This window comes from Beauveria bassiana (assembly GCF_000280675.1).
Source record: "Beauveria bassiana ARSEF 2860 unplaced genomic scaffold BBA_S00002, whole genome shotgun sequence".
NCBI lineage: Eukaryota > Fungi > Ascomycota > Sordariomycetes > Hypocreales > Cordycipitaceae > Beauveria > Beauveria bassiana.
In genome coordinates, this window is record NW_007930837.1 from 1,143,197 (window position 1) to 1,156,358 (window position 13,162).

At 52.0% G+C, this 13,162-nt stretch overlaps 4 protein-coding genes across 4 annotated transcripts; 2 read left to right on the forward strand and 2 right to left on the reverse strand.

Annotated features, from left to right (window-relative positions):
* Positions 1-2,225: 2,225 nt before the first annotated feature.
* Positions 2,226-3,176, forward strand: BBA_00992 (tat pathway signal sequence; the record flags this gene model as incomplete). Its single annotated transcript, XM_008596089.1, has 1 exon — positions 2,226-3,176. One exon carries the CDS (start codon positions 2,226-2,228, stop codon positions 3,174-3,176), a length of 951 nt encoding a protein of 316 aa, XP_008594311.1.
* Positions 3,177-4,445: 1,269 nt separating this feature from the next.
* On the reverse strand, positions 4,446-8,833 carry BBA_00993 (DNA-directed RNA polymerase III subunit RPC1; the record flags this gene model as incomplete). Its single annotated transcript, XM_008596090.1, has 2 exons — positions 4,446-8,691; positions 8,748-8,833. 2 exons carry the CDS (start codon positions 8,831-8,833, stop codon positions 4,446-4,448), a joined length of 4,332 nt encoding a protein of 1,443 aa, XP_008594312.1.
* A 1,501-nt stretch (positions 8,834-10,334) lies between these two features.
* BBA_00994 (membrane protein-like protein) lies at positions 10,335-11,027 on the forward strand (the record flags this gene model as incomplete). Its single annotated transcript, XM_008596091.1, has 3 exons — positions 10,335-10,385; positions 10,506-10,637; positions 10,743-11,027. 3 exons carry the CDS (start codon positions 10,335-10,337, stop codon positions 11,025-11,027), a joined length of 468 nt encoding a protein of 155 aa, XP_008594313.1.
* Positions 11,028-11,280: 253 nt separating this feature from the next.
* On the reverse strand, positions 11,281-13,140 carry BBA_00995 (sucrose transporter; the record flags this gene model as incomplete). The annotated part of the gene is made up of 1 exon (XM_008596092.1): positions 11,281-13,140. The coding sequence occupies one exon, from the start codon at positions 13,138-13,140 to the stop codon at positions 11,281-11,283; it is 1,860 nt and encodes a 619-aa protein (XP_008594314.1).
* Positions 13,141-13,162: the final 22 nt, after the last annotated feature.

Genomic DNA, 13,162 nt, shown 5'->3' on the forward strand with positions numbered 1-13,162 from the left:
AGTCTTGCATGACGTGTGTGTCTTGAGCCATGTGGCCTTTGATAGGATGCTGCTCAGCTTTCGTCTTTATTTGGTCTTGTTTGCGTGTGCTGGATGTTTCATCTGTTGCCTTTAGCTTACTACAGCGTGGCACTGGTGCCGAGTTGCGGCTGTATTACACATGACACGGACGGTATTATCAATAACGGAAGACTGCCCTGTTGGGAGCATACTAGAAAATGGAAAGATGACCATTTTGTTTACTGCTCGATTATCCCTGCCTTTTTCTCAAGTAGATAGACAGACCACGGCGCTCTCTCTTCCAACGATTGGCATATGAGAAGTGTGGGCTGCAGCTGATGGCGGGGCAGCTTGGGGCGGCTAAACGGAGGTGTGCATCTGATGGCTCAGATGCCAAACAAGAGCCTTTTGTTTCTGCCTCATCTGCCGCCTTGCCTCAAAATTTGACTACTTCAATCTCGTGATGATGACAAGTGCACTATTCGCAGGATAAAGGCTGAGGAGAACTCTTGGCAACGTGGTGTTGGGCGTTTAGGCATTGCCGTGATGAGCATATGAGAGCAGCAAATTCAGGATCAAGGTTTGTGTTTCGGTGTTTCTTCACGGAAAGATGGGGTGGCATATTTTGTGATAGTAGTGTTTGGGCTCGCTCAAAGACGGATCGACCATTGAAAACAATAGGCGGGAATAGATAGGTAGAAGATGAGATACGAGCAGCAAAGCAGAGCTAACAAAGAAGAAAGCTCCGATGCAGAGCATGTTTCAACCAGGGGTCGCCTAGGCGCTACAGGGGCTTGGGGGCAAGGAGATGTTGGGCGTTTGGCATGCCCAAGCCGTTTTCTGATAGGGCTTGAAATTTTTTTTCTTTACAAAAAAAAAAAAAAAAAAAAAAAAAACTAGTCTCTGTGAGTTCTCACTGACAGTATTAGAACTGTAGCCATGATACGCCAAAAGAGGTTATGACATAACAATATGGCTGGCCTTGATATATCTGCAAAAACGAAGAGATATCCAAGGGCTGTCAGAAAAGCAGAAAAGACCCCGCTCACAGGGGACGACGAGCCATTGGCTCCCCCCTGGCATTCACTGTGGATCCGCCGCTCGTCTGGAGCCGACCCCTGCAGCATGTCGACAGATCTGTCAGCTGGCGGCGTGCTCTCATTGGCTGGACCCGGCAAACGCAGATGCTTTCGTCAAACGGAGCCTCAATAAGTTATTGGTATGCAACCCACCACCTGCCAGCCTGATGGGGCTTTATACCTTTCGTCTCGACCACTTGCAGATTCACATCCACGCTCATCGTCAATAACGCCCATAGACCATTTTTTTAATGCAAAGACGCCCATTGTCGAGTACTCACTGGCTGCTACAGTCTGCAGGATAATGGCATCACCGCGCTGCTCGTCGTAGCGCACCATTGAGATGCAGCGGTTATAAGTGACAGCCCACACACAGCACTACCTAGTGTCGTTTGCGTGTGTGATGGAGGTGCTGGAACCAAGAAGAAACAACAAGGAGAAACTTTAGACTAAACAGAAGACAAGGCAAACAAAAAAGAAAAAGAGACACCCCAGAAACGTACCTATCGCTTACTGGTACGACTGTTGGACGGCTGTGCCTGACCGACCCCTCCATCTCACTTGCCTATTTAGACATCCACATTCCCGTCGGCGGCGCCAGAAAGTCTCACTCGGACTACTCCCGCCTCACGCTGCACTTTTCCCAAGCCCACGACAACCTCGTCGTTTGCCTTATTTTTTTCCCTTTCCCCATACCATCTTTCCTTTGGTATATTACACTCCTTTTTCCCGCTGAGCTGGTTCTCGGCCTTTTCTTTCTTTTCCTTGTTTATCATCATCGCCATTATATAAGACAGTCCTTTCCACTGTCGATTAGGAGCCCTTCTCTCCTGCCTCAATATCGTCATTTCCGCTGTCTCGCGAGCTGGTTCCGAGATTCACTCCTCCCTGAGATACCCCAGTCCTTCCTCATCGACTACCTTCCCGTCTCGCGATTGACCTCAATTCGGCCTCACTCCGCCATCAATTTCACCACTTTTGCGAATCAACTCACAATCTTACTTTGCTTGGCAACATCAACACTCGCAAACATCCTTCCTTGATAAACAAATTCGAGACTACTTGTCTTTCAAGTGCTAGAAACGACACTTCTTTCACAGCATCTACATCGTCGCAAAATACTCAATCACTCTTTTTACAGTCACCATGGTTCGCTCAATGCTTCTCCTTGCCGTCGCCGCTACATTGCTCGGTCAGGCTGTCCAGGCCAACTATGCTATCGACACGGTCTACGACCAAAACAATTTTTTTCAAGAATTTATCCACTTCAACAAGCCCGATCCTACCCAAGGCTTTGTCGAGTATGTCGACCGGCCCACTGCCGAGGGTGCTGGATTGAGTGGAATTCGCGATGGTGCCATTTACATGGGCGTGGATTCTACCACCGTAAACCCTGCCAACGGTCGACGTTCTATCCGCGTCGAATCTCAAAAGACCTTCACCAAGGGTCTCTTCATTGTCGATATCGCCCACATGCCGTCCAATACCTGCGGTGTTTGGCCTGCCTTTTGGACATTTGGTCCGAACTGGCCCACGTCTGGCGAAATTGATATTATCGAGGGTGTCAACACGCAAACTCAAAATGCCATTACTCTTCATACTAAAGACAGGTGCCAAATGTCTGGAGCCTCGATTCTTGCCAACACCTTTGTCGGTGAAGTGGAATGCAACACCGCGACTGGCTGTGGCCAGCAGACGGGCGACAACCAAAACTACGGTGACGGTTTTAATGCCATTGGCGGCGGCGTCTACGCCATGGAGTGGACAGACTGGCAAATCTCTGTCTGGTTCTTTCCTCGCTCCAAGATTCCCGAGGACATTCGCAGTGATAGCCCCCAGCCCTTGACCTGGGGCGCGCCCAGCGCAGGCTTCTCCCCTGGCTCGACGTGCGACATTGGCTCTGCCTTTAAGGACCACAAGATCGTTTTTGATACCACCTTTTGCGGTGTCTGGGCAGGAGAAGTCTGGGCTGCCAATGCCGAGTGCTCTGCCAAGGCCTCTTCGTGCCGAGACTACGTCGCTGGCAATCCGCAAGACTTTGCTCAAGCCTACTGGAGCATCAACCACCTCAAGGTTTTCAAGGCTCAGTCTCTCTAGAAGACCACCAGTCTTGTTCCCTTGGTGCGCGATTCTGAGTACTAGGTGCCGGAAACTTGACAGTTCCGGTTGCTGGAAAGTGAGAAGCTGGCTTGGCAGACCTGGCGTTTGCTTGCTTGCCGAAACACTGACGATTTTATCATTTTGAGCAGTTCTCATGTTTATATTTTGCTTTGCTCGCTTTTTGTATTTATTTAGGATAGACTCTTGAGTGTGAGCAGTATATACCAATGCATCTGTGAATCCATTCAACCGCACCATGATGTTTTATAAACGTTGTCCATACAGGGTCATAGCTCTCGGGTGTGGGTTCGGGGGAAGATGCATTCAATTCGTGCTTTTGACTGGGCATCTAGATATCTGATGCAGGTATCCAAGTCACTACCACCAACCAACCACCCCCCACTCAAACTTACGAGGGCAATCTTCACCCCCCTCCGCGCCAACGGCACAAGCGCCGATTTTCCCACGGACACCTCGTATTTTACTGATTGAGAGCCCGATTAGACAAGACAGGATCGTCCTTGCGGCCGTATCATTGGTTAGAGTTGCCCGCAAAAGCAAACCATTGACGACGGTCCGTAAGCACGGTCCGGCACCGAAAAGGTTAAATATTAGAGATGCGTGGGAAGATCGGGATCGGCACACGGTAGCTGAAGACGGAAAAGTGGCAGCAAATCGTTATCAGATCTTTTGACTAATGGTGCCAACAAGAAGAAGAAGAAGAAGAAGAAGAAACAAAGTAAGAGATGAAACAAGAAGGAAAAGTCAGCAGGGCGATGTACATGCAACAATTCAAAAGAGAATAAATGAGAAATGGTCGAGGCAACTTGCTATTCATTTAGTAGTTCTCGACCTCGAGCTCTAGCAGGGCTGAGTTGCGCCACCAGGTCCAACATGAGCTAAAGCACGGTCTCGGTTTATCGAGAGCAAATTGAGTGATGACGTAGGTGACTATTATTTTTATTTCTATTTTTTTATTCAGAATCTTTCCAATTCTGATATTTTCTAGGCAGCTTGAGCTTACGCATCTTTGTAGAGCTACCCCCCGGTCCCATGAGCAAGTCGGCGGAGACTGCCAGACGCAACAACCTCCTATCCGAAATCAGCAAGTCAACTTTACGCATCACCCAATTCTCGATGCAAGATGCCCCCCTTTTCTTGTGTCATTTCTGTGGACATGTAATCAATAACCCATGAAATCATATACTCCCATCGCCGTATTTCCATCATGCAAAGTAACATTTAAAATCATGGTATCAAAACGAATCATACGTGCTTTCGCCGCCTCTTCGTCTCCGCCGTCCACGCATCCTCAAACAGCGTCTCCCTCTGCCCAACGTCCGCCGCGGCAATGCCCAGACGACGCACGACCTGAAAAGCGCCCGTCCCTACCGCCATGCCCTGGCCCATGATGATACCCTCGCTGACGCCCTCAATCTCGTCCGTCTTCATGCCCGCGGCGGCCTCGAACAGGTGGTCGGGCGTCTTCTCAAACGACGCGAGATGCAGCACGCTGTCGCGCATCTTGGACAAACCGAAGCGCGTGATGCCGAGAATCTCGCCCTTGAACGTCATGGCGTCGGCCAGCAGCTGCATGTGACGATGGTCAATCTCCATGAACTTCATAACCTGCTCAATCTCAAACGCAATCGTCGTGCGTGCCGCCTCAATGCCCAGCACATCGTTGCACTCGGTGACGCTGTTGGTGCGCACCTGCGTGCCGATGACGCCCTCGGTCGTCAGACACGCCTGGAAACCGTACCCCTCCACCAATACCCTGTGCGTGCCGTCCTCACACGTCTCAATAAGCGCCCTCGACGCATCCGGGTAGCCTGAAATGGGCAGCGCCGGCAGCATGCGCCGCAGCGCGTTGGCGCGCAGCAGCATGTCGCTCGTGTCTTCGGCGGCTTTACCGCGCGTCGTGCGCTTAGCCAAGACGCTGGCATTGTCGCGCACCCGAATGGAGATACGGTCGCCGATAATGGCCACGTCGGTCGCCTGAATCTTCATCTTGCGGTCTTTGCAGATGGCCTGCGCAATGTCATGGATGCCGATGCCGAGATGCATGTCTGCTAGCGCTTGCCTGTCAACCTGTACCACCACGTTGCCTTCATCGGGGCGCCACTCGTCTTCGATGTAGTGCAGCACGTCCTCCAAGAAGATCTTTTCGATTCGCGCCTTGACGACCTTGGCCGCCTCAATTTGTTGGTTGTTCATCAGGGGACACGTAATTACGGGAGTACTGATGAGCTTGGATGCGTTGATGATTTCCTTGATACGAGGCACACCCTGTGTGATACTCATACCGGCGACACCAGCAAAATGGAAAGTCTTCAACGTCATTTGGGTACCTGGTTCACCAATGGACTGCGCGCCGACGGCACCGACGGCATGACCCGGTTCTACTTGAGCCTTCTTGTACTTGTGTAGACACAGCTTGACAAAAAGCCGTAATGTCGTCGCTGTTATCTTAGCTGTGCGGTCGGCATGATCCTGTGCCGCTGCTCGCGTCTTTTCATTTCCGGAGAGGCCCGCCAAAGCACGAACTCTCTCCAGCTTGTTGATCAGGACACCAACAAAGTCTTCCACTTCGGTGATAAACTTTCTGGCCCCTTCGTGCTCATCGACAGCATAGTCGCTGTCATCCTCGTAGTCGAGCTCCTCGCCATGCAGAAGACCCTTTCGAGGAAATCGTTTCCGCTCATTGATTAACATATTGGCACACAGCTCGCGCGCCTCATTCGGGGTGAGCGCCGCCTCATTATTGTCCCAGGTAGTATTTTCTGCATGCCGCCATGTGCGAACGAACTGCACCGGTGCACCAGAGCCTTCCATATCCACAGGGTCTAGCCGATCACCACCAAACTGGAACTGAACGACTGTGCCGCCAGACGTTCGAACTGTATCATCGTATTGAGTGGAGAGATCTTCCAGAGACTTCATCAATCGGCGCGACATGTAACCAGTTTCGGCAGTCTTGACAGCGGTATCGACTAGACCTTCACGACCAGAAATGGCGTGAAACAGAAATTCTGTGGGATAAAGACCAGTGTAGAAACTGTTCTTGACGAAACCCTTGGAGGGGGGCTGTCGGGCATTTTTGAAAAAGTGTGGCAGACTACGGTCCTGAAAACCATCAGGAACTCGCTGACCTCCGATAATCTGCTGACCGACCAAGGCCACCATCTGAGCGACGTTGATATCCGAACCCTTGGAGCCGGACTTGGCCATGATAAGCGGGGCATTGTTGCGGCTCAGCGTATCGACACAGTAGTCACCAGCCTGCTGTCTGACCTTGGAAAGGATGCCAGAGATGGAGTTTTCCAGCGTTTGTTCCAAGTTACAGCCAGGTGACTTCTCGAGCTTGCCTGCTTTGAAACTTTCAATGAGATCGTCACACTGTGCATAGGCAATCGACACGAGACGCTCAACCTCTGCAGTGAGGCTTCCGGTGGGGAAGACATCACCAACACCGATAGAGAAGCCTCGGTTTGTCAGAGTTCTGGCGCATAGTCGGGCCAGGCGATTCATAGCTGTTGCAGCATGGTCTGCTCCGAAATCACGCAGCATGACATAAAAGACGGAATCTTTTTTTCCAGTTCCTACTGTCGCCTTGTCCATTACACCACACATGACTTCGGAGTTGCGGACCACCAACCAACCGTCGTTGGGATCCATGTCGGGTATGTTCTTGGACTTGCCAGAAAAAGTCTTGCACTTGGACTCGAAATTGATCCTGATCTTTGATTCCTTGTTTGGCCGCATCATGACGTTGAAGAGCTGTTTTCCGGTCCACAGCGCGACTGGAGCAATGATGGTCGGCGGCGGGAGGTCGAAACGCGTATTGGTCTCGAGCATGTGCATGCACATGTATGTGAAAGTTTTGCGATCAAAGAATCTGTCTTTGCTGCTGAGTAGAAAGGCAGCTGTGATGAAATCCTGAGTGGCTCCAATGATGGGCGCTCCGTCCTTTGGAGTTGTAAGGTTGTGTCTGACACCCATCAAAGTGATGGCTTCGGTACGGGCTTCTTCTGTTTGTGGAACGTGAAGGTTCATCTCGTCGCCGTCGAAATCGGCGTTGTAAGGATTGCAAACACACTCGTTGAGTCGGAAAGTTCTCCAAGGGCGCACCTTGACAAGATGGCTCATGATACTGAGCTTGTGCAGTGAAGGCTGACGATTGAAGAGAACAATATCGCCATCCTCAATGTGACGCTCGACAACATCGCCAATTCGCAAATCTCGTGCTACCATGTTCCTATTGCCGAACTTGAGATTAATCTTGTAGCCACCTTCATCCATCTTGATAACGCTCTGCGCTCCTGGCCAAACATCAGGGCCATTCTTGACGCATTGCCGAAGCTTGGCCATATTTTGGCGTTGAACTCTTTCGGGATATGTGAGGTTCTTGGCGACAAGCTGAGGGATGGCGACCTCATCAATGCCGAGGTTGGGATCAGGAGAAATGACGGTTCGACCGGAAAAGTCGACACGCTTACCAGACAGGTTACCACGGAAGCGACCCTGTTTACCCTTGAGACGCTGGCAGAAGCCTCGCATGGCTTTGCCGAAGCCAGGCTGCTGTAGGCCAGGAACATCACTGTTGACGTACATGGCGATCTGAGTCTGGAGGTACTCCCATTGTTCCATGATTGTCTGGATTGCGGATCCCTTTTGCAAGGCCGATCGGATCATGCCACTGACCCAGACAATGTCGGCGAGCTTTGTGGTAATGTCGTCTTCGTTGCTGGCATTGTCCTGTGCAACAGACGGCCTAATGCAGACGGGCGGCGCAGGCAGGAACTGCCATATGAACATTTCGGGCCGGCCCTCTGTGGCATTGAGGCCAAGAAGCTCGCAGTCGGTAGCAGTAATCAGCTTGAAGAGGTTCAAGACTCGCAGAGGGTTGAGATCCTCCATGGCCTTGCGCAGATGCTTTTCGAGTTCTGGATTCTCGCGCTTTGCTTCGGTGAAGGACGCGTCAAAGAGAATCTTGCTTTCAGGCGGGACCTTCTTGATGGCTGTGGATTTATTGTAGGAAATAAACTTGTCGTGTACCAGCTTCAAGACGCCAAACTTGCGAATCTGTCCGTTGACAGAGCCGCAGTAAGGGCAGTTCTTGGTCTTTCTGCATTGCTCGTTGATTTTCTTGCATATCTGGGTGCGTCGCAGGTTGTCAATGAGCGGTCGGCGGAGCTCGGAGAGGAACTGTTGGCGCTGTGGCTCATCGAGCAGGACTCGGCCGCAGTCTTTGCAAATCTCTTGCAGAATGGAGATGATGAAGCGCAGATAGCCTACGTGGAAGACGGGCAAAGGAAGCCTGACGTATCCGAAGTGGCCGTTGCAGTTTTGCAGGGATTCGTTGCAAGTGGCGCATTTGCCCGTCTTGCTCGAGGTGCCGAGTTGATAATCGAGGGGTCCGTTCTGGTATGGAGCACGGTTGTTTTCGATGTCGTAGAGTAGTCGGTTGGAAATCTCGGTCACGGCCTGGTTGGAAATATCTTGGTTGGACCTTGGGGACAGTCAGGACGGTCAATCACAAAGATGGTGGTCTGAATAGGGCCTTACTGAATGCCAAATTTGATGCCGCGAAAGCGCTTGGGCACCTTGTCAACAAGCTGCTGCTTGACACCGGCATCGTGAACGTGCGCCATGCCGCCGGAAGAGCGAGCAGCAGTGTCCGGCGCTATAACATGCGGCTGCTAGATGGTGTAATGGTATTAAGAGTGCAATATGCAATAAATTGCCACCGGGATTCAAGACTGTCGTCGCAAGAGTGAAAGATGCAGAAAATTTACCAGTTTGCGGCCACTGTTGGTGGAGTCTTAGGTCGTACCCCACCATTCTAGGTGTCTGCCAGCTCCCCGCCGCCCGCCATGCCGGGAATAATTAGACAATGCGGCATAACTACCGTTAGCAAGTCGATGAAAGCCAAAAGAAGCTTACAATGTCAATGTTTATGCCGATAATAGTTTGAATGTGAATTCTGTTCGACATCAAAGTCATTGCTTTTTCTACAAAATATAGCTGTGCCAACTTTTCGATCGATTAGTCCCCTGCTTCGCGCGAAGATGGGTAATGGAGCTTGCAGAACTTGCAGAACTTACATAATTACAATCGAGATGATGCCCGAATGAGCCTCAGTAAAATATAGCAAGTTTGCACCTATTTGCGAGCATGCCAATTCGTACTGACCTTGGATTCTCCGAGTTGTGCAGCAAAGAGAGCTCCCTGCTCGCTCCACTGTTGCCGAACGTTACCAGCGAGCATCTTCTCTTTCTATGTTGCAGAATACAGACTGCTGATTAGATCAGACTATTTACTATCTTCTTCGCTGTCCTCGGCGCTCTTGTTGCAGAGCTTAGTTGATCCGGTACTTAGGTCTACATCCACACCCTAGACACCATGATCTGCTACTATGACGAGTACAGGCTTCACAAATCTCTTACTCTGGAAAATTTCATGACTGTGGCCCTCTCGGTGTATGGAGGAAGACCATGAAAGTCAGAGTTTCCGTTTCTATGGTTGCCGTTGCAGAAAACTTTCCTCCTGTTCCGACTTCAGGTCAGATGTCTCGCCTCGGCAACTGAGGCCAACGTTGATTGACTCGGGCTAATAATGCTCGAGGATGTCCGGACAGCAAGTCCAAGAATTGGCCGCTCTGCCAATCAACCATGACACCCAGTCTTTTTACCGGCACTTTACTTGCAAACAACATGTCGAGCGGCTACATAATCAAACACAGTTTGTTTCCCTCCGGCGTCCCGGACTAGAATTCGGCCGAGCAGGCAGAATGGCTGGCCGCCTCCGTCCAATGGCTGGCCGCCCCGTCCACCAGGTGCGCCGCGCCCATCGCTGGCTGGAGGAGATTGGGGCCGAGGGGCCGGAGCGCTACTTGGATCGGAAAAGTCCACTGGCGCTCACTAGGTATCGGGACGACGTCGGTGGGGAGCTTTTGCCGTCACAGCCATCCACCCGAGCTCGCGGCGGCCTTACAAGGCTGTAAGTTGACCAGGTAAGAGCTAGCTTCCGTGCCGCCGTCATCTTGTCCATTTCAAATCTGCTCTTCTCTCTCAACCCAAATCTTGCCCATTCATACCTTTCCCCCCCTTCCCCGAGTCAATTCGTTGTATACACATTCATACAACCGTCGCAATGGCTTCCCTTATTGGTCTCGATGTCACCAAGAACCTCTCCTACTATACGGTACGCTCTTCTTCGGGTCTTCGGAGCGCACACGCGCACTGTTCCATTGGCACTCCGCGACTTGCGCGTCTTACACCCAGATGAAATGCCAACCAAAGTCTCGGCCGCTAACGCACGCAGGTTCCTGCGGCCCTCGTCGCCTGCATGCTGCCTCACGTCATCGCCGTCACCGGCGCGAAGGACACCTATGATAAGGCCTACCCCCGCAGCCTCAGGGACAATGTTGAAAAGAGCGATTCCATCGACAAAGAGGTACGTCTTTGATGGAAAACTCGCCCAAACAGTTTGCATCTTGACCAATTAAAAAAAAAAACTCCTCCCTCGTCTCGTTTTCTTCGCTAATAGTTCCCGTTGCAGGCCAAGCAGCGCATCGTACGCGCCAAGGCTGCTTCCGAGAATGGCTTCGAGACCATCGGCCTCTATGCCGCGGCCGTCGTGGCCGCCAACGCCGCGGGTGTTGAAACTTCCCTTCTCAACCGCCTGACCATTGGCTACGTCATCAGCCGCTACGCTTTCGTCTTTGTCTACGTTCAGCTCGGTGCTAACCGCAACGCCGCGCCGGTCCGCAGCCTTACCTGGTTCGCTGGCATCAGTGCCATCGTCGCTCTCTTCATCAAGGCCGGCAACAAGGTCGCCGCTTAAATGTTTGAATAAATTGTGTACACTATGCAGACCAAGATGAGCCAAAATCAACAGAGCACTGTACGATTGGAATATGATAATAAGCAGGGTCATATACGACTCCTTACTTAAAATAAATAAATTGCTCAATAGTCGAAAATTCAAAGACGTCAAGTCGCTCAAGGGTATGAGATGATGGCAGCTCCATTACCAACCGAAATACACTACTCAAATTGAGTGTCCAAGATACCGTTCCGGGTATAGGCCCGCCTACTTAGCGAGGAACCACCGCGTGCTCTTCGTCATCCCCAACACTGGCTGTAGATGCGCTTTTCCCGTCCAGGTCTCTGACGTAGAATGCCGATGCTAAAACAAACAATCCGCCAATAGCGAGCACCAAGGCAATACTCGTGTCGCCAGGCGTGCCGCGCGGCTTCTGCCAAATCTTGAAGATGATGCTGGATCCTACGTTGGCGAGGATTTGTGGCGCCGCAATGGACATGTTGTGTATGCCCATGATAACACCCGCCTCATCCTGGTCCTCACCGACTTCAACGACGGGAGCTACTTCTTCGCTCTGTAGTCGCTCTAGAGATGCGAGCTCGGCTGGCTCCCGCGCTCGCTGCTGCTTCTGAGCACGCTGCAGCACATCACGGTGGCTAATCTCGGCACTGATGATGGCATAAGGAGCCCACAGAGTCATGGCCCAAGTGATGCCAGCAATACCAATCAGTGCGGTGGCAGCTTCCACGGATCGTACAACCAGCGTGCACAGCATGGCTCCGGCAAAGAGGACCAACGATCCGAACCAAGCTCTGTTTAGTGTGAATCCGGGAATTCGTAGACGGTCGAGCATGGTGCGTTTCTGATTGCGTAGCTGGTGATACGCTGGCGCAGGCTGGCTCATGGCTGCCTGGCTATCGTATGTGGGCGCAATAAAGAAGGGCAGGAGTACATTCGTGAGAAGGCTCACGATTGAGTTTACGAGGAGCGCGAACGATCCAATGCGAGTCGCCTGCTCGTAAAGCTCATCAAGCTCTTTTGGTGTCATGTGAGGGTTTTTCTCGAGGTGCGGCTGAACATATATCTCGCCAATATAAGACGACGAGTAAAACAGCAGAGGAAAGAAGCCAACCCAGCCGCAGAACTGCACCTGGCAAACGCGCTTGATTTGTGGGGGCAGGCGCTGGATAGACTTGAAGAGTGTGATGAAGAAGGCAAATACCCCTGGATTCTTGGGTGCGGCCGCGCCATGTTCGCGCGGGTCCCGTTCGTGTACGGTGACGCAGCTGATAATAACTGTGATTGTCAAGGATATGCTGGCAATGGCACAGAGAATCTGGAACTGAGTGTGACCAAAGAACCAGAGCGGCTTGGTCAAGTTGACGTAGCCAGCAATGAAGCCGAGGATGTTGCCGATGCCAATAAGTCGGCTGGCCATTGCGTTGGCCGCTTCTTGTTGATGAGCTGGGCCACAATCTACAATGAAGGCGCGTATGGCCGCCTGGAGAGCATTGATGGCAAAATCAAGAACATAAATGCCGATGACGGCGGCCACGATGATGGTCGTCTTGGCAAATTGCGAGTCGTCTTGAACACCGAAAAGCGACAAGATACCGCCGATAATCTCCTTGACCCAGGACAGAAACAAGAGCGAGAGGACCGTGCCGATTGTGCCGCCGACCATGAACGGTTTGCGCTTACCCCACGAGATGCGGCAGTTGTCACTGAGGATGCCAACATATGGCTGCACGAGCGTGCCCGTCAGGGGACCAGCAATCCAGACAAGGGCCATGAGAGACTTGCTCAACCCGAGCGAGAGCAGGTAGGGCGAGCCGTTGGAGAGCTCGACAGACCAAGCGATTTGCAAGCCACCGATGGCGAGAGTCAATAGTGTGAGATGCCACACACTCTTGGTGGTCTGGCTTGGGTCGGCAACCTGCGTCCGTCCATCGGAGCCGGCGCCACCTCCATCAGCATCGCTGGCTGCTAGCAGCGGAGAGTCCTCCCGAATCATCTCCAGCTCCTGATCTGGCTCCGGATCCAGGACATGAAGGCCGCTCTCTTGGGCCGCCTCGCTGAGCGGCTCGTCTGGCGATGCAGCACCACGAGACGTCGAATCATGAGAGACCATTGTGGCTCGCCGACCGATGTCG